The 25,087-nt window shown below is 34.9% G+C and overlaps 3 protein-coding genes across 11 annotated transcripts in view; 1 reads left to right on the top strand and 2 right to left on the bottom strand.

The window, feature by feature from the left end:
- The window catches only part of LOC136346555 (transmembrane protein 17-like), a 72,314-nt gene that overhangs the window by 39,278 nt on the left and 7,949 nt on the right, over positions 1–25,087 (top strand). The gene's annotated exons all lie outside the window — the stretch shown is intronic.
- Positions 2,246–12,520, bottom strand: LOC136346457 (uncharacterized). Of its 2 annotated transcripts, none has more exons than XM_066295629.1 (5): positions 12,215–12,520; positions 6,576–6,799; positions 6,327–6,519; positions 3,787–3,995; positions 2,246–3,733 (listed from the first exon to the last, which is right to left on the bottom strand). In XM_066295629.1, exons 2-5 carry the CDS (start codon positions 6,779–6,781, stop codon positions 2,914–2,916), a joined length of 1,428 nt encoding a protein of 475 aa, XP_066151726.1. In that variant the 5' UTR covers positions 6,782–6,799; positions 12,215–12,520; the 3' UTR covers positions 2,246–2,913. The 2 variants fall into 2 exon arrangements, with proteins under 2 accessions (XP_066151726.1, XP_066151725.1); XM_066295628.1 differs by lacking the exon at positions 12,215–12,520 and adding an exon at positions 12,059–12,155.
- Positions 16,656–24,247, bottom strand: LOC136346528 (uro-adherence factor A-like). 6 transcript variants are annotated; one of them, XM_066295750.1, is made up of 27 exons: positions 24,229–24,247; positions 24,010–24,147; positions 23,667–23,776; positions 23,365–23,614; positions 23,217–23,311; positions 22,169–22,316; positions 22,013–22,120; positions 21,843–21,959; positions 21,528–21,670; positions 21,370–21,475; positions 21,163–21,318; positions 20,220–20,348; positions 19,953–20,144; positions 19,782–19,901; positions 19,539–19,730; positions 19,370–19,462; positions 19,104–19,223; positions 18,855–19,049; positions 18,567–18,794; positions 18,396–18,515; positions 18,150–18,344; positions 17,866–18,093; positions 17,695–17,814; positions 17,435–17,629; positions 17,320–17,368; positions 17,211–17,261; positions 16,656–17,157 (listed from the first exon to the last, which is right to left on the bottom strand). In XM_066295750.1, the coding sequence occupies exons 2-27, from the start codon at positions 24,137–24,139 to the stop codon at positions 16,785–16,787; spliced, it is 3,963 nt and encodes a 1,320-aa protein (XP_066151847.1). In that variant the 5' UTR covers positions 24,140–24,147; positions 24,229–24,247; the 3' UTR covers positions 16,656–16,784. The 6 variants fall into 6 exon arrangements, 5 of the variants coding, with proteins under 5 accessions (XP_066151847.1, XP_066151848.1, XP_066151850.1 ...); XM_066295751.1 differs by having other exon boundaries at positions 24,223–24,239; XM_066295753.1 differs by lacking the exon at positions 24,229–24,247 and having other exon boundaries at positions 19,953–20,051; positions 20,109–20,144; positions 24,010–24,222.

Raw genomic sequence — 25,087 nt, 5'->3', positions numbered from 1 at the left:
GTCAACTTTTATCTAGTTTATGAGACTTGAGGGCTGTATGGACGCCACCGCGAAGGAACCATAGGCAGATTTCGCACATGGCCCCAGGGCGTGAGAAATCCTTGTTACATTGGCCAGGCCTCACGAAAATCACTGGTTTTAGATAGTGATTGCAAAAACCTTTTAAGGTTTTGTGTTTCCATAACTTGGTATAAAACAGGCACACCGTACCGTGGGAATCGGTCTACGGCAGTTCTGATTGGCGTGTACGTAGGCGGAGGGAGGCGGAATATTATGAACTTGGTCGCCACCACCGTCGAAACGAAAAAAGTCTTAAGAATTTTCCAGTTAGTTTTTTCCGAATTCTCCCTTCAACCACACGCAAATAACCTCACTCCATTATTTTTTCGTTATATTCTTCAGTTTTACAAGCCAGTGCGGTTCTGAGCAATACCCAGTTATCAAAATAGAGTGTATATATTACCGAATTACAAGGCCTTTGTTTTGTAAACCTTTGCTTCAGGGTATAAACGGGTAGATGTATTCCGGGACAAAACAGTGACAGTTACTCTTAAATGTTTAAATGAACCGGGATTTCGAGTGATACTTAATTTTAAAGATCTCTTTATCAAGAGAAAAATAATACTAAAAATGAACAACATTTTAAACAATCAAATTATCATTTCCCTTTAATTTAGCAACCGTTCGAAATGTTCACTGTTCACTTCTTGGCACGGCGCTAAATAGTGATAAAACTCACCTGTCGCATTTTTAAAAGTATTTGAAGTGGTTTTCCTAATTTCTTGTCTAACATGCTCTTTGAGTTTGTCTATATCATGTAGTTTTGTATTATAAACCTCCAGGTGCCGCAATAAAAATAAATTGAGAGGAGTGAGATCGGGAGATCCCGGCGGCCTTTCTATTGGACCTCTTCTCCTATTTATCGATTTGGAAAAATTTCATCTAGATATAAGCGAACACTTCGAGTAAAATGTGGTGGTGCTCCATCTTGTTGTAATCAAATCCGTTCGTTTGGTATGTCTAGATTGTCTTCACTAGGAAACAAATTAGATAATGTAGGAATTAGTTCTTTAAGACATTCTAACTATCATTGACCACTTAAATTTTCATCAAAAAATATTGTCCCTAATATTCGGTTCCCTATGATATCCGCCCAAACATTTGGTTTTTCAGGATACTGCGTGTGACCTTTTATCCAATGGGGATTCACTATAGACTAATACTGACAATTTTGTTTATTGACATGTCCATTTAATGTAAAAGTTGCTTCATTAGTATATAAAATCCATTCCATAAGTATTTATAGATAATTGATGAACAGCACTCATAATCCTTTCGCAAAATTCAGTTCGTCGATCTCCATCATCATTATCACCATCAAACAATGTTTGATGTATTTGTATTTTATGAGGCTGAATATTTGGATTTTTCAATATTTTCAAAACAAATATATTACTGATTAAATTTTCACGAGCTATCTGAGGGGCTGGTGTAATCGGGTTTTCTTCTAATGCCAAGAGTGCGTTAATTTCTCTATCGTCATCAATTTTTTGCGACCAATTTCTTGGGGTATTTCTCACATGACTATGATTTTAAAATTTCTTTTCCATTTTACTTATGATCCATTGATTAATGGGTGACAAATCGGAATACTTTCGTCGAAATAATTAAGCAAACTTATTTTATGTTCGGACTATGTCGCCGTTTTCTATCATTATTAAAATTTCGATTGAAGGAAATCCGGTTCAGTAAAGCATTATCCGCAATTTTATAACTAATATGAAGTATTTCTTTTGTGTATTAAATGAAATCAACTAAATTTTGTCTTGAAGAAATACTCAGATTATTGTGGTATTACAGAAATATTTCCTAAAAAAATTAGAAGTAAATAAACAACATTTAAGCATGAAAACAATTTATTTTTAGTATTCTTTTGCTCTGTGATGAAAAGTAATATATCAGATAAAGTCAGGTTGAAAAGATCTTTAAAATGACGGGTCACTTGAACCCCCTTTCTATTTAAACTTTTATGGGTAACTGTCACCCTAACTAAGGGGTTCACATTTTTGTTATTAGATCGCTATCAAAAAGTATATCGGGTAAACTAAATATTGACGTGTTTAAGCAATTTTGCTAAAATCAAATAATATGTAGATACTGAATTTATTCGAGTTAAAATTACCACCCCGTATATTGTAGGAATTGAGGTGAGTAAAAACAATTTGGTAAGGAAGAAATCTCCATAGTTTCTTGCAACTTTTATTTGTATCAAAGAACAAGAGTTAGAAAAGAATATGTAGTTAGAATAACAAACACAAGAAGGCGCAGTCTTCTAGCTGCTGTCATTTTGGTTTTGACAGCTGTCAAAAGGTTGCCATTTTGAACCCGAAAATTTCAGATCGGCAACCACAGTGGTATTTGCCCGAATTCACTGCCAACTGTAACCAGAATCGCATATGCGACGAAAACGCTCATTACAGCTACTTTACAGACCTGGAATCTGAGATTTGATGATACGGAAAGAAAGTTTTATTTAAATAGGCAAAAATACGTATATCAGTCAAAATTAAATTTACCGTTTGCGCAACTTCGTCATTTAAAATAAACATTTCCATCATTATTGTCTTTCGACTATTTTTGCCTAAATTTGGGATCCGATTTAGCGGTACTGTGAATACACTTACACGGGATTTCAATTACATATTAAAGTTATACATTATCTATAAATGGTACATATATTTATTTTAACTTATATCGTTTCTACAGTTAAAAGAAAAATAAAATTGAAAGCACAACGCCAATTGGCTGATGTTGTTTTTTTACACTTATTGAAACCCTTTAAAGTACTAGATGGTCACTTATTTTTTTATCCTTCTTGAAGTACACGTCACTAAAGTATCTTTAAATTCACCTCTAACTTGTTTCACTCCCGATTTCCTCCCTTGTGGGGAACTTTTTACGCGTTGCGTGAATTATTTTGTCAAGATTCACCACTTTCGAATTTATCAACCATTCTTTAACGTCGGGTCGTTCCTCTTTCAACATCACCGCCAATACCTTTGGGTCCACGGGAAATAGAACTTCATATTCTTTCCTGAAGGAGTGTGATTTACCTCCTATCTTCTTGGACCATTGTATGACAAGGTGCATGGGTACTCGAGTAAATAAACCCTGGGGCGTTTTGCATCTCTTGCATGTTGTGAAGAGGTTACAGTAGTCACTTGGCTCATACATCATACAAGAGTTAGTGATGTTCCCAAGATGAGGAACAAGACCGTATACACGACTCGACGTTCCCTTTCGGGAAGGTCTACCGAGCATTTCTTCATCTGAATCCGAATCAATAGAAACATCTGGCTGAATATCTTGTTTGGAACATGAGGCAGCACCACTATGACCACTATATTGAGATTTTCTGAATGGCTGCAGAGCCCATTTCTCTGGTTTATCATTAGGTGTTAATCTAAATGTAGGGATAAACTCGTTAGGGGAATAAATAATGACATGCGTCGTTGTCCAACGGATGCATGCATTATCCGAGCCTAAGGCGAAACCTCTGTTCTTCTCCGAATGTTTAATTCTTCTCTCTATACCGGTACCAACTTTCTCTTCATGACGAAAATCAGTTTTTGCATCAGCAATATCTGCACTCATTTCGATTTCTTGGGATGAAGTAAATTTCCTTGAATGGGAAGTTCCACATTCTCGAGCGACTCCTACTCTTTCTTTTGATCTAGACACAATTGATAAGTTTGCACTCTGCAAATCTTCGACTTTTTAGCTTACCTTGATCTGTATCGTTTATGCAACGGACTCTCTGTAGGTGACTCCATGTCACGTGAAGATACAATTGAGATTTCTTTTACGTGGATCGATGGTGCCAGAGCACACGAACCTGGAGGCGGTTGAACAGATCGTGTTAATTCGTCTATTTGAATGGAAGTATGCTTTCGTTTCGGAATGGCACCCATTGAGTGTTCAAATATGGGTTGCTCCTAGAATTAACATTAGATATTTTTATACTTAGTCAGGAACAATTGCCGAAGATCTCCGTGTTATTACTTGATTTCCTAATTGCGCGTGCAACCGTTAGGAAATTAGTTTATTTGGTATGGCTTCACACCATTAAAGTAACGAGACAAAAATAAGCAAATATAAATAGTAATAAACAGTGTGTCGAAAAGAATTTTTTTTTGTACGTTTGAATGCATGTTGATTGTAATTGAACACACATCTTAAAGTGGAACCTCGCAGTACTATCGTGAGATAAAGGTACTTTCTCAGGTGTTAAGTACCTAGTTAGCTGCCCGGTAATTTGTGATAACACTAAGAATTGAGCTTATCTCGTATCTCGAATTGTATAATAATATAAAGCAAAAAATTATTATTATAATTTTCCGCACCTAGAAGGCTCTATAAAGGCTTTACGCTCGCAATTGTACTAAAACTACAGGGTGCCTCGTATCAGTAAGATAATCCGTTAACCGGAAACTCATTATACGAAAATAATTAGACATACTTTATGGCATTTTACACTCATTGCACAAAATACTGAAGTTAGTTAATGCAAATTACTTTTATTAATAACTTGGGTATTTCTTAAGATGCTTTAATGCAATTTTGTCGTGATATATAGTTTGATTAGGAACATGTTTCCATATGATTTGGGTTAAAAAAATTGAATAAAAATTGGGAAGAAGGGGGGGTCGTGGACAATTTTTTTCCTAAATTTTTGTTTACGCACGCCAATGGTGCATTTGTTTAGTTATTCACATTAGTTGTTTCTTTAGCTGAATGTTTTCATGCTCGTAAAGTTTTGATTTGTTGCTTACTTTAGAAGATGTTTCAGCTTATCGCCCCCCAATACGTAGCTCCCATTTTTATTTATATCTACTATATAGTGCCATAACACACGTTATTGACATTTTGTGCTTGGTGTACGTTGTACTTATTAATGCCTTGATTTTCCATTTGAAAAACAATTACTCTCGAGCTAATACTCGAATTTTTATCGACAATTTGTAAAATTTCATCTTCCTGAAGTGGTTAATTAAATAAATAAAAAATAAAAGCCACATATTGGGGAGTAATAAGCTGAAATATCTTCTAAAGCTGTAAATAAAAATTTTTGAAGAATGGAGAAATCTAAATAAAGAAACAACTAATTTGAACAATTAAACAAATGCATCATTGGAGTGTGTAAAAAAAGTTGGGGGGAAAACGTGTTCACAACCCCCAATTTCCCCATTGCTTCTCCTAATCTTTCTTCCCAAATCACAGAAAATGTACCCCTGATCGAACTATACATCAGTGCACAATTTATTTAAAATATGTTAAGAAACAACTCATTTATGAAGAAATGTATCTTTTTTATTAACTTCAATACCCTGTGTAATGAGTATAAAGCGCCTAAAAAAATGCCACAAGGAAAGTCTAATTATTTCGGCATAAACAATCAGCGATTAACGGATTGGTTCCTTAATACGAGACACCCTGTATATTTAAGTACAGGAATATTTAAATGTTTGGTGGAAAGATACGTAAACGTCACAACAAAGACTGGAAAAATATTGCAGTCTCCTTTACTGAATATTTTAATACGGAATGACACAATGTCATCACTTGTTGATTAGCGGGTGAAATATACACTTTTCGCACTCATTTCGTATATGATCTTCGGCTGCTGATAGTTTTTCATGGGCGATTTTCAAACTGTGCAAAAATGATGTTTTAGTTACTTTCAACTAAGTGGTAAAAAATTTAGTTAGCAAGTGTGGAAGGTAATAAGTTGCTAATTAAAAAGTATAAATTCTCCTTATAAATAAGGCCCTTTCTTAAAATTCAATTTATTGCCACACTTCGGCGAAGAGGGGCCTTTTAATGCTCCATGAATTTGACACACGCATGTTCTTTTTTGAATTGTTATTACTAGGCCAGAGATATAATGAAAAGTTTTCGAACCTCTATATAATTTAATATTAGATTTTCATGGTCTCTCATTTATAAAATTATAACCTAAAGTTTACTATTCTGAGATTCCCATGAAAATTTAGGTGTGGTTTACTCGTGCTTTCGCCTTTTTTATCCTTGAAACAAGATCTTTTAAATCAAAGCAAACGATTTAGCTTTGAGGACAAATCCACACCCTAATACCTTAGTTATGCAAAATTTTTACCACACACGTGCAGTAAAGGTCGATTTTCAATTTGCAAATTCGGGCAGAGAAGCAACTTCATAAAATGTTTGTAGGCGGGCTAACATTTTCCAAAATTTTCCTCGGATACAAGATAATTTTTCTTTATTAAAAAAAAATGCGGACATATTACCTGATATCTCCCAGAAGGCCCCGGTGTAAGATCTGGAGAGCCTGTTTCACAGGTTTGAATGTTAACGTTTCCTAGTAGATATCTGAAATTTTCTAATGATGTTCCACTTGTCGAGGGCATGTTGTGTTCAACAGGAGCATCTCTGGAAGTTACATGAACTGGTGAATTCGATGCAGAAGAAAATCCTTCCTCGCTAGAATCATCCTCATATTTAAAATGATCATCTCCGGATCCATATCCTCGTTTTACCACAACATCGCATTTCCTACATTTTTCATTCGCCGGCGGGATACTTTTGGACTTTCAACATCTTCATTTCGTCTGTAAGGATGATCTTGGACATGCTGACCAGTTCTTAGTCCACTTCTCCTGGAAGGTTGGTTCTGTTTTTGAGGTCTGCTTTTTTGAGAATCTTGGCACTCTGCACCTTCCTGGCCATGTGTGTCTCGCTCCATTTGTTATTATTCGATAGTCTGTAAATGTAGAAGACAGTGCTAAAAGAGTTTCACTTAAAACGAGTCTTTAAAATACTTTTACCATTGATATTCACATGTTAAATTTGATGCTACGAATGACTCACACTTGTTCCACATTTATAAACCGTGTTATTTCGCGATTTATGGAATGAGAACGCATAACTATGATTAAACAATAATTCGTTTTTTTTTATTGTTTAAAAAAACTGTAGTAGAATATAGTATTATTATAGAAATTTGAGGCAGAATCGTTTCAACTTTTGCTCGATCAAGTGCAATTTTTTATTTACTCTTTTATATACCTCTGAAGACTAATCTGAGCTAACCTGAACTAAGGTTCGTACATTGCCAATGTAAGCGACTACAATGTATTAGTTAATAATTTAAACGTTAGAAATGCGTTATTTATTTAATCAATAATTGTACTAATGGAGGCGATTAATATTCAAAATGGGTTAATGAGTGAGCGGAGCGAGTGCGTTAATGAAATTGAAAAGTCAGTTAATTCAATTAAGAAATATATTAAACGCACTTAATGCACTGCAACACATTATACATACTGCAAAAGGTTACGGAGGGGTTTGCATAATGTGCAGGTTTAAGAACCACATGAATGGCCTTATTCTAAGCAAAAAATTTCTTAAAATACGTTTTTCAATATTTTCTCTCTATCCGAGTCTATTAAGTTCCAGGCTTATAAGTTTATGAGCTTAAAAGCTCGTGGTCTCTCATAAGACAAATGTTTGGGGGCCATCTTAAGTATATTTGAAAGCACGCAGGGAGTTAAAATTTAAAAAAAAACGGGAGAAAAGCTCAGACAACATATTTCTGAATTTATCTATCTTATGATATCTCTATCTAAAGTACAGAATGAACAGAAGTACATTAAGTGTTGCAAAATGACGATCTGAGGCATTAATGCACAATGCAACACGACGATCAATAGATTGTTTAGAAAAATAATAGAAAAATTAGACGTATGTACTTTATATGGCCTTTTTTGCTTAGTCACCCCAGAAGTGGGTCAGTTATATGACTATTTACTCTTACAACATATTAAAAGATCGACTGAGCATATTATTATATGCGACAATAACAAATATCAGTCCAGACGCTGAATCAGCAGAATATGATTCTAAAAATCAGGAATCTCCAATACGCAGTTCAGCTAATAAGTTGACTTAAGTGTTAGTTCAGGAACCTATAAGAATTTTGTAATCGTTTAAAAGAAATAAAGTTCTTTTTAAAAATAAAAGTTCTTCAGTTCTAAACAAAATTGGCTCATGTTTTTTTTTTATTATTATTAAGCGAAATGCGCAGCAAAGACATAGAAAATGTGGCACCCTGCCTTATATCAGTTCTCTAGCAAATTCTCGCATCTCAGTTCAAATTAATTTTTCACACAAGATAGAACGTAATATCTCATAGGAACTTATGAGGAAAAATTATGTGGTTTTAACATTTAAAGGCGGTTCGATTTTGTCCTTTCCAACTGGGTCCTAATGGGCTCCACTTGTTCATGGCGCCAGGCGTTTTAACATATTTGAGATAAGATAGGATTATGATAAGATAGGAAATGCAGGTAACCACAGGATCAAATAGATGGTCCCGTGACAATACAGTTGGCCACATGACCCTTTTTTCTAAATCTACTAAGGCAAAATGATATATTTTTCCTACTTTGGTAGGTCTAAGGATCCTTTTGTTATACGTGGTTAAAAGAAATTTTGGCCTGTTCGTCGCCACACAAATTCAATATGGCAGCCATAAGAAATAACAAAGTTGTATGTCATAGCTCTATATCTAGAAAGTCTGGAAAAATTCTGACAATGCCATTCGATTGGCAATTGTTCATAATAGAAAACTGCCAAAGTTCGTAGAATTTAGTGAAACGCATTACTCATAATTTATCAAAAAAATCACATTTTTCGTTGTTCTGCTCATATTTTGACCATCTCTGTATATTTTTAAAATTTTAAAACACATTCTAAACGAGCAGAAAAACACGCGTCTTTTCTCTAATTTGAGTTACCCTGTATCTTTTACCGTTCCCCTAATCTCCATGGAATTCACGATATTTAAGACACAGGGTGTAGCTCATTTAAAATGTACATCAAAATTAAATCAATCCGTAACCAGCTGAGAAAAGAGTGAACATTTGTTATTAAAATGACGCTTAACCCTTCGTTAGTCGCTAAGAAATCTGAATAAACAATAGTTGCTACGGTGTGGGTCACCAACAGGAAAAACGCAACCAATTTAAAAAATGTTTAATGTATTTTCCTTCTAAATTAAGGTTTCATCAAATGGCATAAAAAAAATTATGGGTTGCTATTTAAAAAATTATAACTTTATGCTGCCCAGCGAAAACGGAACACTCTGTATAAACAAAAATATTATTAAATCATGCAGCTTTCCGATATAAATTAGTACTGTACTAAACATTTCATATTGATATTTTTACAAAGACACCAGGAACCAAGGCCGGAGTAATGGCGAACCCTGTATATATAGGGTCATTCACGGTGAATGTCCTATTAAAAGTTCACGAGGTTCTAATATAGCTAGAGATCTGAAATTTTGGATACTCATGTAATGGAGTTTGATCTGTTGAATTAAAATATTGATATCGTTGCGACGTTGACAGATCTATGTGTAACTGACAACAACTTTGTTATTTTAAATGGCACACCCTGTATTTTATTACATTTTCGAATTTCCCGAAAGATTTAAACTCCAGTTTATCCATCATATGCCATAGTTATGATGAACCGTCTTCGAAATAAATATTAGAATTTTTGAGAGTAAAAGGCACCACTTATTAGTTGATTCGGTTAGGAGGAGGCTATGGGTTAACAACGTAAAATAAACGAAATTGTAACATCCTTTATAATAAACTAGATCTACGTAATATTAATAAAATTAAAGATTTTGCTGAAAATGGCCACCGTCTGCTTTGAGACATTCTTGGATTGAATTCAGAACATGAATGTTTGTAGCTCTCTGGAGCTCATTTGGATCAAGCATCATCAAGATCAAATGCTTTTCTCACTCGTTCCTGTAACTGGTCAATATTTTGCACCTCGTCTCGGTATACTCTATTTTTAACGACACCCCATAAATAAGCATCAACCGGTGTAAGATCTGATGACCGCGGTGGCCAATTCCAAGGACCGAGACGCCGTACGGATATTTTTCATTGAACTTTCTACATGTTCTTGACGTTAATCTATCACAATCACCGTGAATGTAAAATAAATTTAATACATTACTATTTGAACATTCAAAAACTATTTTTAAACTCAAGAAATATCTAATCCAATGCTTAATAAATAATGTGGAGAATATTGCAAAAAAAAACAATTGCTTATTTATAATGCTTCCATAGTAACCCATAGCCTCTTCCTAACCGAATCAACAAATAAATGGTGTCTTTTACTCTCAAAGATTCTAATATTTGCCAATATCTCAAAAACAACTGAAAACAATTATATTAATGTATAATACTTTTCGATAGAGGATTTATTGATCTTTCAGATGCCATCCAAAAATATAGGGTGTTCTCTTTGAGATTCTCATTTAATGCTCACATTTATATCCTGGTGATATCGCACCAATTTTTCCACGCCCTGTATGTAAATCCAAAAAATGTATAATATTAAAAGATACAGATAACTAATAAGAGTCTGTAGCTTAAATTTCAACTTCTAGCTGTGATAGCTGAAAAGATATGCGCTTTTCAATTTAGAGCTGTTTGTTGCCAAATCAGTCAAAAAATAATTATTTATTTCGAAAACGGTACGTTATAGCTATGGCATATGATAAATAAACTGGAGTTTAAATCTTCCGGGAAATTCAAAAATGTAATAAAATACAGGGTGTGTTATTTAAAATAACAAAGTTGGTGTCAGTTACGCATAGATCTGTCAACGTCGCAACGATACCAATATTTTAATTCAACAGATCAAACTCCATTACATCAGTATCCAAAATTTTAGATCTCTAGCAACATTAGAATTCCGTAACATTTTAATAGGACACTCACCATGAATTACCCTGTATATTTGGAAAGGAAGGAGAGTTGAAAGACCTTGAAATAGTAAAGTGGAGAAATGGAGAAGACTTTTCGAATCTCAAAACTTACGAATATTCTGTACATAGCACTTGAAATATTTTCAGGATGAGCTACAAGGGGAGTTTAAAAAATATCCCGAGTTTCACCCCTCAACTAAACCGCTTTCATTCGATGAAGAGAGATACCTGGCAGTGAAGCAACATGCCTCGACTGGTATGGTCCTTATTGTAGTTCTAGTATTCAAACGGGGCCTGATAAGTTGATGTGCCAGGATCCGCAAAAACTAGCGTCTCCTTATTTTAGATTCAGGGTTACTAGCTGAATGAGCTACCATCGCATTAATTCCAGCTACATTTAGAATAGTATAAAATATAACCATTGGCCATCGTTTGGTGCTCCGACCACAGTTATAATTCGAACGTAGTTGGTCAACAACATCAACTCCACCTTTCGTAGAATTATATGCTGTTACGATTTCTGAGGTTTACAAAGATCACCTCTATGTAGTGTATTTATGGTATACACCATGATGTAGCGATGAAATGAATATTGCATTTTTATTGAGAACTACCAAATCTTTGACATATGGATATGGAACACGTACAGTCGAAAATAGATGTACAAACCACAAATAATTACCAATTGGTATGACCTTATGTATTGAACCTCAGTTGATAATTGCAGAATGGCGGCTCAGAGGTGCGTCGTCTCGTGCGTAAATGCAGTTTGAATGATTGTCTCTTCGGTATCAGACACCGTTAGCGACTAACGAAGGGTTAAATGTAAAAATTTCACACAGACCCAGTTTGCCCATTTTTTGCAGTTTACGTGTTCGAGGGTTAGATTGTGTTCATTGACAGATAGATGCAAATTCGACTTAACTTGGTACGTAAAACCACATGATTGTCAAACCATTCATTAATTTTTTTCAGGGGAATTGTTTGGGAGTTTTTGGAAAAAACCCCTTTGCTGCCAAACTGTCGGATGGTTTTCAGAAGTTGTCACTAAAATTAATTCTGAATGAACATCTTCATTAGAAATTTTCAAAAACTGCACAAATGTGAATAACCTTTAAGTGTAAACTGCTATTTGAAAAAGCAACAAACTGTGTATGACGTCATAAAATTTTTTAGTACATAAATTAGTACTTAAACTATCTAGTAAATTAAAAAAGAAATTACCTGACAAGAGAAATAACAATCACTATAGTTTAAAAAGACAGGACTGCTTCGAAAACATTACACACAATAAACAAATATGAAACAGTAATCTTTTAAATTTGCCGATTGTACACTGAAATCTAAAAAAGGGTACCATTAAACTATAGAAAAACTCACCAAATAAATCGTGAATACCTGAAAAGATATACAGTGGCTCAAAGTGAAAATGATACACCTGTATTGAAATCACTATTCATTAATTAATTTTCATTTACTTAACAATAAACTAGGTAAAACATTTTTAAAATGCTATCCTACATTTGTTCTGTAATATCCACAATAAAGAAGAAAAAAACCAATTCCTATAAAGGAAAAAAAAATTAAATTCTATTTGCTTGTAAAACGAATCTCAAAGTTTAAATGATACAGCTCAATTTTATGGAAATAAAACGTTTGCAAATGCAAAAAATGTTAAAAAATGCATACAATAAACAATTATTGGTTTGGCTTGTTCTTGCTTATTTGATATTTGTTAGAATTTAGTTTAGCGTCATCATGGGAAGACATACCACACTAAGAGAACGCGAACTAATTATTTCTCATTATAAAAAAAGGAAATTTATTAGGGCCATTGCTGAAATTGTGGAAAAAAGTGCGTCGACCGTGCAACACATTATAGAAAGATTTAAGGACGAGGGCAGGATTCGAAACACCAAAAAAAAAAGCCCACGGAAAATATTTACTGAAGCAGATGAAAGGTGGATTGTACGAAAAGTAAAAAAAAATCCCAGATTAAGTATCCCTAAATGAGCTGCTGAAGTAGAAAAATATTTAAATAAGACAGTTAACCCCGAAACAAGTAGAATAGTCTTGAGAAAGCATAATCTCAATGGTCGAATTTCCAGAAAAAAACCATTTGTCAGTGCAAAGAATCAAAAAGTTAGATTAGCATTTGCAAAAAAACATTTAAATAAAGACATGGAGTTTTGGACCGGAGTGCTATTTACTTAAATTTATTTGGCTCAGATGGACGTGGATATGTGTGTAGAAAACCTGGTGAATAACTTAAAAAACAAAATTTAAAAGCTAAAATAAAACACGGCGGAGGGGTTATAATGGTTTGGGGGTGTATGTCTAGTGCTGCCACAGGGAACCTCTATTTTATCGATGGAATAATGGACAAACACAAGTATATTACCATATTACGAGAATATTTAAGACCTAGTGTAGAAAAATTAAATATTGGTGTAGGGTTACGTAACTAACCCTCCGCTTTAGTTTCGTACCTAGTCATTTTGTAAATATGCGATAAGTTTAAGTTCGATAAGGGTTAGACAGTAGGAATTACTTTTAAGATAGAAATATTCCCAGAGGCACGGCACTGGTAGGCATTGGTTAGAGCATGAGAATTTCCCATGCCATGCCTTGTCGATGTTGGAAATCCCTGCAATAAATCTGGTCGGCATTGGAGCTGCATATAGTGAGCTTTGTCAGTGCTGGAATTGCCCGCAATAGACCTTGTCGGTCCCACAGCTGCAGTTCCAATTCCTGGTTAAGACGCCACGGGTTGATGCGGCAAATGGTGCAGATGACACCCTGGCCAAGGTACGCCCATGGTTTATCACCATGGGTGTTGGTACTTAAGGATGGACAAGGCATGGAGGGCTCTCTTTCTCGCCCTTGTTTTTTGGGATACGGTCGGTCACTGTAACGCAGTCGTCGTGTCCGCGCTTCAAATTCATAAGTCACTCTAACACTCTCTGTATATTCCGTATTAATAAACGTAAGCTTGTATACCTTCTCTCTGACCTGTGATTTCATTCAAAAGATATAAACATCATATATCTAAAGTAGTATCAAAACTCAATGCTACATACAAGACTGACTCATGGTCATCTAATGGAAAGGACATCTCCCCCAAAATGTGATAGGTGCAATGTCTTGCTGACGGTCGACCATATCATCACAAAGTGTCCAATGTATAGTGCCAATAGGATCTCCTTTCAAATTAAAAATGAACCGCACAAGAACTTGCACTCCACAGTAGATCAGAGAACAACCATAGAATTCCTGAAGTCAATCGATCTTTTTAACTCCATCTAAACGTAATCTTCATGTCTACTTGATATGTACCTATACTCAGAACGTTTTGTATACTGTCAAATGTATGTTGAGTGCCAATAACCCAAGTAGCTGAGGCACTACAATCTTAATAAAAAAAAAGCTTTGACGTTAGTTTAGGTAGTCAATTTGTTCATGTTTTTTTTTTACTGAGTAAAAGCAGTTAATTTCTTAATTTAGGGCATTAGTTAGAATAAATAGACGTCATAATAAAATATGAAAATATTTAGAGTTATTCGTCAACTTGCGAAAGCACATTTTTCAATAAAATCCTATTAATTTATGCGATGTATCTATTTGAGCCACTGTATCTGCCCATTTTGGGTGCTTGAATTTGCCTGTTATGAACCTAGAACAAGTTTGAAAGTATTTAGTAAAACTTATTTTATTTATGTAATAATCTAAACTTAAGCTGGGTTTACTTAAAACGCATGCAACGAAATTTGTGCAACAACCTTCAAGGAACTTTGTACAGGGTGGACCTTAAGTAATGGTACACAGAGTACTGGAAAATACCTTGCATAAAAATAAGACGATTTTAGTCATGAACTACAGTTCGGAAACCGTTATTAACCGAACTACAATGTGTCGTAATATGTACGAACGAGATGATCTTTTATACTGAAAGATGTTGAAGATGAGCGAGTTTATTGATAACTCCTTTTTGTTCTTTACGAGACTTTACGACACACTGACTATTCTAAAAATATTGAAAATACAATAATAAATGGTGGTTTGCTAAAGCTTCAGTTAAACCCACCTTAGCAGCAAAATACCTATAAACAAACTACCTGTTGACATTATTACAGGAGAACCGTTTACTAGTACGGAAGTATTAGGTAAACGAATTCAATCATTGACCTAAACAAGGTATGCCACAAGTGTGCTAAACCTTATTTAAATTTGTTTTTCGGATAACTCTTACAGTTTTGTAAACAATTCATTCAAATTTAGTACTTAAGAGTAATTTGGCGACTAGAATTCAGATTTAATATTTACAGTCGGTCAAAGTGAAACTCGCACACCGAAATTATTGCTATTAATTTATCTTCATGTTCAGAAATTAACATGAAATTCCTATTTATTTATTCAACTTATTAAATAGATCTGGTAAATATACAGGAATTCCAAAAATGTTGCAATGTTCAATAAATATTTTGATAAAAACAATTCTTCATATCAAAGTGAAACTCGTACAGACTCGTTGTTTAATAGGTATACAAAAAGAAACTGAGCATTTTTTGGTGAAATTAAGCTTCGTTAAAAACATAGTTATTGAAAATATTAGTAATCAAAATAATTTCCATAACTGTCTCATACGGTCTTTTGCCATTTACTGGGTAGATGATGGATGCCCTCGCGATAGAAGCTTAGTGGTTTCGACGAAAAATAGTTATCGAGCCATTTTCCAATATCTTCAACGTCAAAGAATCGTTGGTCAGCTAAATGAGACTGCACGGATCTGAACAAGTGGAAGTCGGAAGGAGCCAAGTCTGGAGAATACGCCGCATGCTGGAGTATTTCCCAGCCTAACGAGAAGACGAGTTCCTGGGTCGGTTTAGCTGTGTGCGGACGAGCATTATCATGCAGCAATATCACTTTCCGACTTCCTTGGCCCGTAAATGGTCTTTTTTCCTCCAGAGCATCGCTTAATTTGATCATTTGGGCCTGATAACGGTCAGCTGTAACAGTTTGACCGGGTTTCAGAAGCTCATAGTAAATGACTCCTTTACAATCCCACCAGACACACAGTAAGATTTTCTTGGCATGAATGTTTGGTTTTGCAACTGATGTGGATGGCTGGCCTGGGTCAACCCATGTTTTTCTGCGCTTAGGATTGTCATACAAAATCCACTTTTCATCTCCCGTAATAATATTATGCAGAAAATTCTTTCTTTTATACCGAGAAAGCAAGTTCATGCAGATGTCAACTCTTCGATTTTTATTGTCTTCGGTTAGCTCATGAGGAACCCATTTTTCTGCTTTTTGAATTTTTCCCATTCCATGCAATCGAACTGAAACTGCTTGTTGAGTTACTCCTAACTGCTCTGCAAGCTGTTTTTCAGTTTGGCATTGATTTTCATCCAGTAAAGTTTGCAGTTCTTCGTCTTGAAACTTTTTTTGGGGTGTTAAACTTTATTTAAAAAATCCGACTTTTATTGATATATTCAAAACCGCTTGAGATATGTAAGTGAAATTTGGTACGTTTTGAGAGTTAATGCAGACGCATTTATTTATGCAAAAAGGTTATTTGTAATTTCACCAGTGGCGTGGATACGGACACCTCTCAGCACATTTTTAAAGAAGAAAATGGTGCGCCACTGCTCTTTACCAAAATAAAAATAAAATTTTTAGAAGTTTAATTTCATTTAGAAAAGAAATGCTCCCTTGACTCTTTTTCGTCCGATGTAGCGTTTGCTAGTAAAAAATTCGAGGGTTGTTTTTTTTTTAGTTTTATTTACTTGGTTCTGAATACTCGGTTACCATAGAAACGCAATTTTCCTTTTGTATTATTTATTAACTCTCTGTCAGACCAATCAGCCAAGTAAATATTTTCATGTCACATGAGTTTTGGTAATTTGAGTTTCCTTTACGGTTCTTTTATCTGCGTGTTTAATACACGGAGTCAGAAATTTCTTTTTTTTTCTTTTCTTCCCTTTTTGTTTCTGTATTGCTTCTGATAAGCCCTATCGGCCTCATCGCCGGGATTAGTCATCCTTGATTCGATCTCCTGGAAATACTGATCGGCCTCATTGGAGTTCACCAGGACGATGGGTTTTGCCTGAGATTCAAAGTCTCGTTCCCGGCCGTCGATAATCAACTTCCAATGAAGTTGGTACCAGAAGTTCAATTCGTCAAATTGCATAGGATGAAGGTGACACACGTCGCATGGTGGAGTGGAAATGGGTGGTGCGCCCAAATGGCCTAATAACTCGTTCACATTTCCAACGTTTAGCAATTGAGGTGATGGCTTTTTTTCAGGAGTGGGAGGTGGGGGACTAGAAAAACTACTATGAGTATCTATCGACTGACAATTTTTGAATTCCCGTACCCTTGATCTGAAGCTACACCCTTAAAATCTTTACCAATGGGACGGTCAGACCTAAAAGGACCACCATTGATATTTTAACTTCCACTTAAAATTTAGTTGAAGTACTTACTCATTGATAACTTCTATCAACAAATCGGTAGATGGAAGAAACAAGCGCCCTGCGGTTTGGTAGATCAGGCTAGTTCGGGTTAGAAATAGATATCAAATTAAATGCGTTTCATTACCTTCCTTAGATCCAAGCTGCTGCTCTTTACTCCACTTTTCTATATCTTTTGGTGCAAATTCAGATATTGTTTTATCCGATTTCTTTGTAACTGTGGAATCTTTAGGAGAGTAAAAATCTGCCCTGTGAAGTTCATCATTTTCATCAGGCGTTTTTTGCAAACCTCTTCTACCCTTTGAAATATGCTCTCGATGTTCTACAAAATGAGGATATAAGCCTATACTCTACCAGGTACCAAACTGTTACCAAGTATAAAATTACCTGGAGGTTTTCTACTAGGTCCAGGCTGCGGTTCTTTGCTGGAGTCTTCTAGTTTATGTGGAAGAAATTCAATTTGTAATTCACCTGACGCCACTAGATTTGCAGCACGTTGACTAATCTCTGTGGAAAGAAAATATATGTTCACACATAAAATGACAGGAAAGAAATCACCTGAGAGTCTCGTACTAGGGCCGGGCTGATCGAGAGCTAAATGACCGGTACCCTGTGGTTCTTCATTATATTTGTGAGTTTGTCCTGATGATTTAATATCTTCACGAGCGGGACATTCAGAACTAGACGAGTCATCATGAATAATCGATTTTATGCTCTCATTTAGTTGAAAGAACCACTTGACGACTTCGTCTGTTAACAAATCCGTAGATGGGGAACAAGGACGTCCTGAAATTTGATAGTTTAGCTTTGAAACAGACATCAAATTAAATATGTAATATCACCTTCACTAGATCTGCGTGACTGCCCTTCACTGGACTCTTTTATTTCTTGTAACGAAAATTTCAATTCTGATTGACGTAATTTTGTTCTAGCTGAGGAATCTTCAGTGGAATAGTGATCTGCGCGCATTAGTTCAACGTTTTGATCAGGTATTGCCGGAAAAATGCTTATATCCGCTGAGTCTTGTTTTCGGTGATCTGCAGAAAGTTAAAATGTGCCTATACATAGATTACCATGTGAAAAATTACCTGAAGGTCTTCTACTAGGTCTAAGGTGTGGCTCTTCACTGAATTCACCTACTTTTCGTGAAGGAAAATCATGTTCTGATTGACTCGACTTGTCTAGAACTGCAGCAGGTTCTCGACTATCTATAAAAAGAAAATATGTGCCCAAAAATAAAATTACAAGTGTGAAATTACCTAAAAGCCTTGTACTAGGACCAGGCTGATCAAATGCTAAATGACAAGGGCCCCGTGGATCTTTTTTATGTTTGTGGGTGTCTCTTGGTGATTTAACATCTTTACGATCCGGCTGTTCAGAACAAGAAGAATTACAATCAACAACTGAAATTGTAGTGTCAGTTAATTTGAAGAACCACTTCACGACTTCGTCTGTCACCAAATCTCTGAATTGGGAAGGAAGAGATCCTGAAATTTCGTTACATAATCTTGATATACATCGATATCAATTTAAATGTGTAGCATTACTTTCACTACATTCAGGTTGTTTGTTTTCACTCGTTTTTTCTACTCCATGTGATGGAAATTCCGATTCTGATTCACGTGACTTCTGTCTTGATGCGGAATCTCTAGTGAAGTAACGATCTACGTGGTGTTGTTCAACATTTTCGTCAGGTTTTGCTGGAAAAACGCTCCTATTTTCCGAACTTCGAATTCGATCATCTGTAGAAAGAAAATATATACTACTAACAAATAGATCACCAAGCATAAAATTACCTGAAGGTCTTGTTTTACATCCAAGTGGTGGTTCTTCACGGGATTCTTCTACTTTTCGCGCAAGGGAGCCAATTTCCGATTCGTGTGATCTTTTTAGAGGTGCAGTATGTTCTCGATTATCTAAAGAAAAAAGTGTCTGCCCTCACATGAAATTTCAGGAGCGAAATTACCTGAACGTCTTCTACTAGGGTCAGTTTGACCAAAATCTGAATGGCAAGAACCCTGTGGTTTTTTTTTTGTTTGAATATGTTTCAGTGATTTAATACCTTTACTGGCGTGACATTCCCTGCTAGAAGAACCACTAGGAACACCTGAGCTTTTACTATCGGTTGACTTGGAGAACCACTTGATTACTCCTTCTACACAAAAAGTTGTAGGTGAGGCACAAGAAGTTTAATTGTAAAATAGATATCAAAATTTCTTATGCAGTATTACCTCTATTAGGCTCTAGTTGTTTTTCACTCAACTTTTCCACTTCTTGAGGGAGAAAATCCGATCCTGATTTTTGTGATTTCTGAATAGTTCCGGAATTTTTAGTCAAGTAATGGTCTGTAACGTGTTCTTCAACATTTGGATCTGGTGCTATTAGCAATGTTTGTCTGTCCTGTAAGCTTTGTTTTTGATGATCTAGCAAAAGCAAATAAGGACTAATAAACAGATCACCATGTATAAAATTACCTAAAGCTTTTCTACTAGGGCCAGGTTGTGATCCTTCAGTGAAGTTTTCTACTTCCCGCGAAGGGGTTTTAATTTCTGACTCATCCGACCTCTGTAGAGCTACAGAATGTTTTCGACTATCTGTAGAAACAAATTGTGTGCTTATATATGAAATGACAGGTGAGAAATTACCTGAAAATGGTCTATTATGCTCAGATTGATTGAAGTCTAAATAGCAATGATCTTGTGGGTGTTTTTTGACTTTGTCGATGGTTCCTTCTGATTTACCATCTTTAGAAGCGGAATGTTCAGAAATAGAAGAATCAATGTTAACATCTGAACTTTTACCCTCAGTTGATTTGAAGAACCACTTGATGACTCCCTCTGTAAAGGACATTCGTAGATGTGGAGAAGAGTTTTGATTTTGAAACACGCATCAAAGTAATTATGTAACATTACCTCTACTATGTGATTTCTGTTCAGGCGCGGAATCTTCTGTAGGGTTACGATCTATAAAGTGTGGTTCAACATTTTCATGAAGTGCTGTTGGCAAATCACCTCTAACCTCTGACATTTGCTCTCCATGGCCTGTAGAAAGAAAATACGTGCCTACATACAGAGCATTTCAAATTCGACCCTCATCATTGGAACGTGGAACACTAGAGGAGATACGAAGGAGATTAAATGAGGGTAAAATTGTGTAATTTAGCGTTTCACCAAATGCCGTTTTCAAAATGTCAAGTTCGTGATTATTTCCGAAGATATCCGGAAAAAATTAAAAACTGGAGATTTCCTTTTTAATTTTTTTCCATCATTATTTGATAAGAAAGTCCAAAATCACAAGCATATTTTCATTGCCACTTATTTTCAGCTACACGATAATATTTTCAAATTTGACATTCGACCATTTTTCTGTTGAAAAATTCCATATGGCTCCTATAAGAGAAAATTAAATTGATGATGGTCGCCGAAAGACAAAACGTCAGATAGCAAATCTTAAAGTGTCATTGTGCAGCTGAGAACAAGTAGCAATGAAAATGTGCTTGCAGTTTTGGGCTTTTTTGTCAAATAGCTCTAAAAAAATAACGAAATCTCCAATTTTCAGTTTTTTTCAGCAATACTGGGGAGTACTAGGATAATTCAAGTTTTGAAAACAGCTGTTGGTCAAGCACTAAATGATGCAATTTTGCCCTCTTTTAAACTTCTTCGTATGTCCTCTAGTTTTCGAGATCCCAATGATGAGGGTTGAATTTGAAATACCTTGCATAGATTACTATGTGTAAAACTATTTGAAAATTTTCTGCTAAATTCAGGTTATAAGTCTTTACTGGGTGTTCCTACTTTTCGTGCAAAGAAGATGTTTAGCCTTAAAATAGATATTAAATTAACTATTTAATATTACCGCCACTAGGTACAAGTTCTTGTAATTCGCTGGGCTTTCCTACTTCTTGTGATGGAAATTCCAATTGTGATTGTTGCAAATTCTCTCCAGCCAAGGAATTGTTATCACGTGTCGCAAGCAAATTACTTTTTTCCTCTAAACTTTGTTTTCGACATTCTAAAGAACGCAAATATAGGCCTTCATTGACATTACCATGTATACAATTACCTAAAGGTCTATTAGATCTAGGTTCCGGCTTTTGACAGGGGCCTTCTCCTTTCTGTGACGGAGGTTCAATTTCTGATTGATCTGATCTCTCTAAAACAGCGTGCACCTAAAAGTCTTCTACTGAAGAGAAATTGATTAAAGGCATATTGATAAGAAACCTGCACTGTACTTTTTCTGATATGTTCCATTATTTTACTTTGTGATTTTTTGGTTAACAGAGTTGACTCATTTTCTGAAGGAGAGATATCTCCAAGAGGTCTACTACATGATATTTGATTCGCCAGAGCTGAATTTCCTACATCTTGTACAGGAAAGTGAAGTCGTTCATAATTTTTATTTAAAAAGAAGGAGCTTGCCAGCAGTATTTCTTGCTGGCAAACTCCTCTATGGCAACCGTCACATGGACATTGCCCTGTATGACTTACATGACAAAAATATGCATTGCACACTTAGAATTACATATGTATGATTACCTAAAATATTTCTAGCAGGACCAAATTTCTCATTACCGCCCTGATCATTTCTGCCCTCTAAATGAAGTAGTATCTCCTTTAACTCATCAAATTTTGTTAGTAAGTCAATGTGGGCCTCTGTAGATAGAAAATATATATCTCTAGATAAAATATTACACACTTGAAGTTACTTAGATGTCCTCCAATGCGACCTAGATCACTAGAAGACGATTGAGAAGGATTTGGCATCGTTGGCTCTCCAGTATTTTTTGGATTTCTATCAAGTCCTTCTGAGGATCCTAGATAGAAAATATTTATCAACGTATATATCGCAGATGTAAGATTACCTGGAAGGCCCCTAGTAGAGCCATGTTGATTAGGAGACAATTGGTTAGGTTGTGGTAGACTTAACTCTGCGTTCTGTGAAGTAGAGCGAAGTACTTCGGGATTATCGATGAATATTTGAACTATTTCTAGCAAAATCTTTGGATTATCCTAGAAAATACAATGAGCTGAGTACAGGACATGCCATTTTAATCAAAGAGGCGAAAATTAGCATATGAATCTAGAGCCATATCAATGGAATCTCAAAAAGAGGAAAAGATATTGGGTGATTTAAGTGTAGGGAACTTAGTGTCGTATATGTGAAATATTTAGAATTTTCTTAACCAGGTTATACATATTTGCACTTTCTGTATTTTGAGTTTTTATGGAGTTTTAGTATTCCTAGAACAAAAAGCTTTAGTTAAAAGTTACTGATAATTAAATCTATGACGCTCTAAATCGACTTTCATATAAAGTTTTTTTTAATTGACAAATCATACATAAAGTAATTTTGACTGCCGGAACGTAAAAAAAAATTAATTAAAGATTTTTTAAATCAAACAATCATGTTCGATGTCTAACGCTGGCGTATTGGCCTAAGAGGCCTTCCGACATGTCGCGCCTATATTATGTTCAATTTAGGATATTTAGAAAATCTCGTACTTAAAAACCTACCGTATGATGTGAAAATTTTCGAACAAGTTAATTTTTAAAGTCAAAGGAACTTAAGGGGATAATTTAGCGAAGAAGTGCTAATCAGAAATGACGAGTCTCTGTCTTTAGAGGAATAGTGACTATAATGTATCGAAATTTAATTTGAAATATTTTTGTAAAGGAGGTACAAGGAATATAAACTTTTTTCCAAAATTCCGGTATTTGTCAGCTATATTTGGCGCAAAACCGCCTTGTATTCATGGACATTTTCGAGATTCCAGCAATGTGTATTGAGTTTAAAATCTGTCCTAGGTACAGAATTACTTTCATTATGGCAAGTAATAACTCAATCGAAACACAAAGGGGTAAATGTCTTTGTATTGACCATAATTGTCTAGGAGCTATAAACACACTTACAGTAAATAATCGCACAATTTTCTCAAAATTACTGAAGTCGCTGATAATAGTATGAAATACTGCAGAGTATTTCGTTATGAATTCTTGTAAATGATCTAAAAAGAAAATATGTTTCTATATACATAAAATTACAGGTGCAAAAAATTACCTGCAGATCTTCCACTAGGACCAGCTTGATCAGGAGCCTCGCTGAAGGGACCCAGTCTCTGCTCACTTGCCGCAATGCTATCTCTTAATAACTCAGTAGATATCTGCCTTTCCAGAGTTGATGCTCCTACATCTTGTGAAGGAATTTCTGATTCTACTACGTTCTCGGTAGAAGAATAAAGATTTTCACGAAATACATCAATATCTTGACTAGCGCCAATGGTTGTTTCGTGGGAAGGCCCTTCGGGAAGCTATAAAGAAATAGAATAAAGTTGTTTGTTCTGATAACATAATAAGACTTACAATTTCAACATTTCCGTCATATAAAACTCGACTGGAAGTTCCTATTGACAAATCACTTCGAGGGTGTAGTTGAGTTCTCTGACTATATTCTGAGCTTTCTTGAGATAAATCTATTAAAGGAATAATGTTAGATTCAGTCCCTAATATAAATTTTAGGAATATTGAAATAGATTTAATTGCCTAAGGGCTTATTGCTAGCGATTGCCTTGGTAGGTTCGCCTTTAGTCTATAAGGGAATTTCCACAATGCCTAATTTGAGATTTAATAAATCTATCGAAGGAATAATAGTAAATTGTTCTTCAAATATAAATTCTAGACGTATTTTAGTAATACGACTACTTGCCTGCAGATTTATCATTAGAACTTGGGTAACTTTCGAGCGAGGAATGATCTTCTGGAGTTCTTTGCTCATCTTCAGTTAGAAGAAGTTGCAGGCTTTCTTCGACTGATTCATGATACTTGTTTTGATCCATCGTTTCAGCTGCAATAGCAATAAATAATAATTTTAGATAATAAATATAATATAGTAAAACATTGAATCAAATGAGAAACATACACGTACAATACTAAACTGAAACGTGCGAAAGTAGAGAAAATGCGGCTACAGATTTAAGATCATAAACACAGATAACCTGTCTCAAAAAAATTACCCCAGTATCAGCGACAAGTAAATAGTATCATTGCTGATTTGGTTTTTAATTTTCAATTTTTCGATCCAAGCTTATCGTGAATAATGTACCTAGAGGCCTTGAAAACCATTTTTTCAAAAAAACATTTTTACTAAGTTTGAAAATGTATACAGACAAATATAGGCATTATTATTTTCAAAATGTTAGAATAAATACATGAGGTTTAGTTCATTCAAAACATCCTCCGATTAATAATTATTATATGTTTCAAACGAGCAGAGAATAAAAATCTTGATAATGGATTATCATTAGGATTAATAATCTAATAGAATTAAAGAAACTACCGAATTTTTTATAATTAAATATACATGGTATTCCAGTTTATAGTACCAGGACTTTAACAGTCGATAGAAGACCTTTTCTTAAGATGAAAATGTAATATAAATATACATTGAAAACGGCTCAGTTTTTGAGATACAGGATGCAAACTTGAATTTTTTTTCCATTTTTTAAAAAATATTTCACGCAATTGTTAAGATACAACCATGAAATCTTATATTTTGGAATTTTTCGCAGTGCCGAATTTATATTTCTTAAAATGTTCTTCAAATTTACAGAGGGCGCCATATGCAACATACTAGTGAATGTTTAAATTATGATAACTTTTTTGTGTCCCCTTGTAGCAACTTTTTTTGAATAAAAATGGATTCCCCATTCATTTTTTCCTAAAAATTGCACTTTTGTTACAAATTGCTAAAAGTCACTGTTTTGGAAATATTTTGAATTTGGTCC

The sequence above is a fragment of the Euwallacea fornicatus genome, chromosome 23, assembly GCF_040115645.1.
Source record: "Euwallacea fornicatus isolate EFF26 chromosome 23, ASM4011564v1, whole genome shotgun sequence".
NCBI lineage: Eukaryota > Metazoa > Arthropoda > Insecta > Coleoptera > Curculionidae > Euwallacea > Euwallacea fornicatus.
Note: the sequence above shows the minus strand (reverse complement) of the source record. Positions and strands in the feature narration are given on the sequence as shown.

Excerpts from the sequence above, each read along its gene's own strand:
- LOC136346457 (XM_066295629.1), bottom strand. The coding sequence starts at position 6,781 with ATGGAGCGAGACACACATGGCCAGGAAGGTGCAGAGTGCCAAGATTCT. Across the intron at positions 6,520-6,575 it reads GTAGGAAATGCGATGTTGTG|CGAGGAAGGATTTTCTTCTG; the intron begins GTAAAACGAGGA and ends GGATGATTCTAG. Across the intron at positions 3,734-3,786 it reads CATAAACGATACAGATCAAG|ATCAAAAGAAAGAGTAGGAG; the intron begins GTAAGCTAAAAA and ends AATTGTGTCTAG.
- LOC136346528 (XM_066295750.1), bottom strand. The coding sequence starts at position 24,139 with ATGGATCAAAACAAGTATCATGAATCAGTCGAAGAAAGCCTGCAACTT. Across the intron at positions 23,777-24,009 it reads TTCTAATGATAAATCTGCAG|ATTTATCTCAAGAAAGCTCA; the intron begins GCAAGTAGTCGT and ends TTCCTTTAATAG. Across the intron at positions 21,960-22,012 it reads TCGCATTGGAGGACATCTAA|AGGCCCACATTGACTTACTA; the intron begins GTAACTTCAAGT and ends TTCTATCTACAG.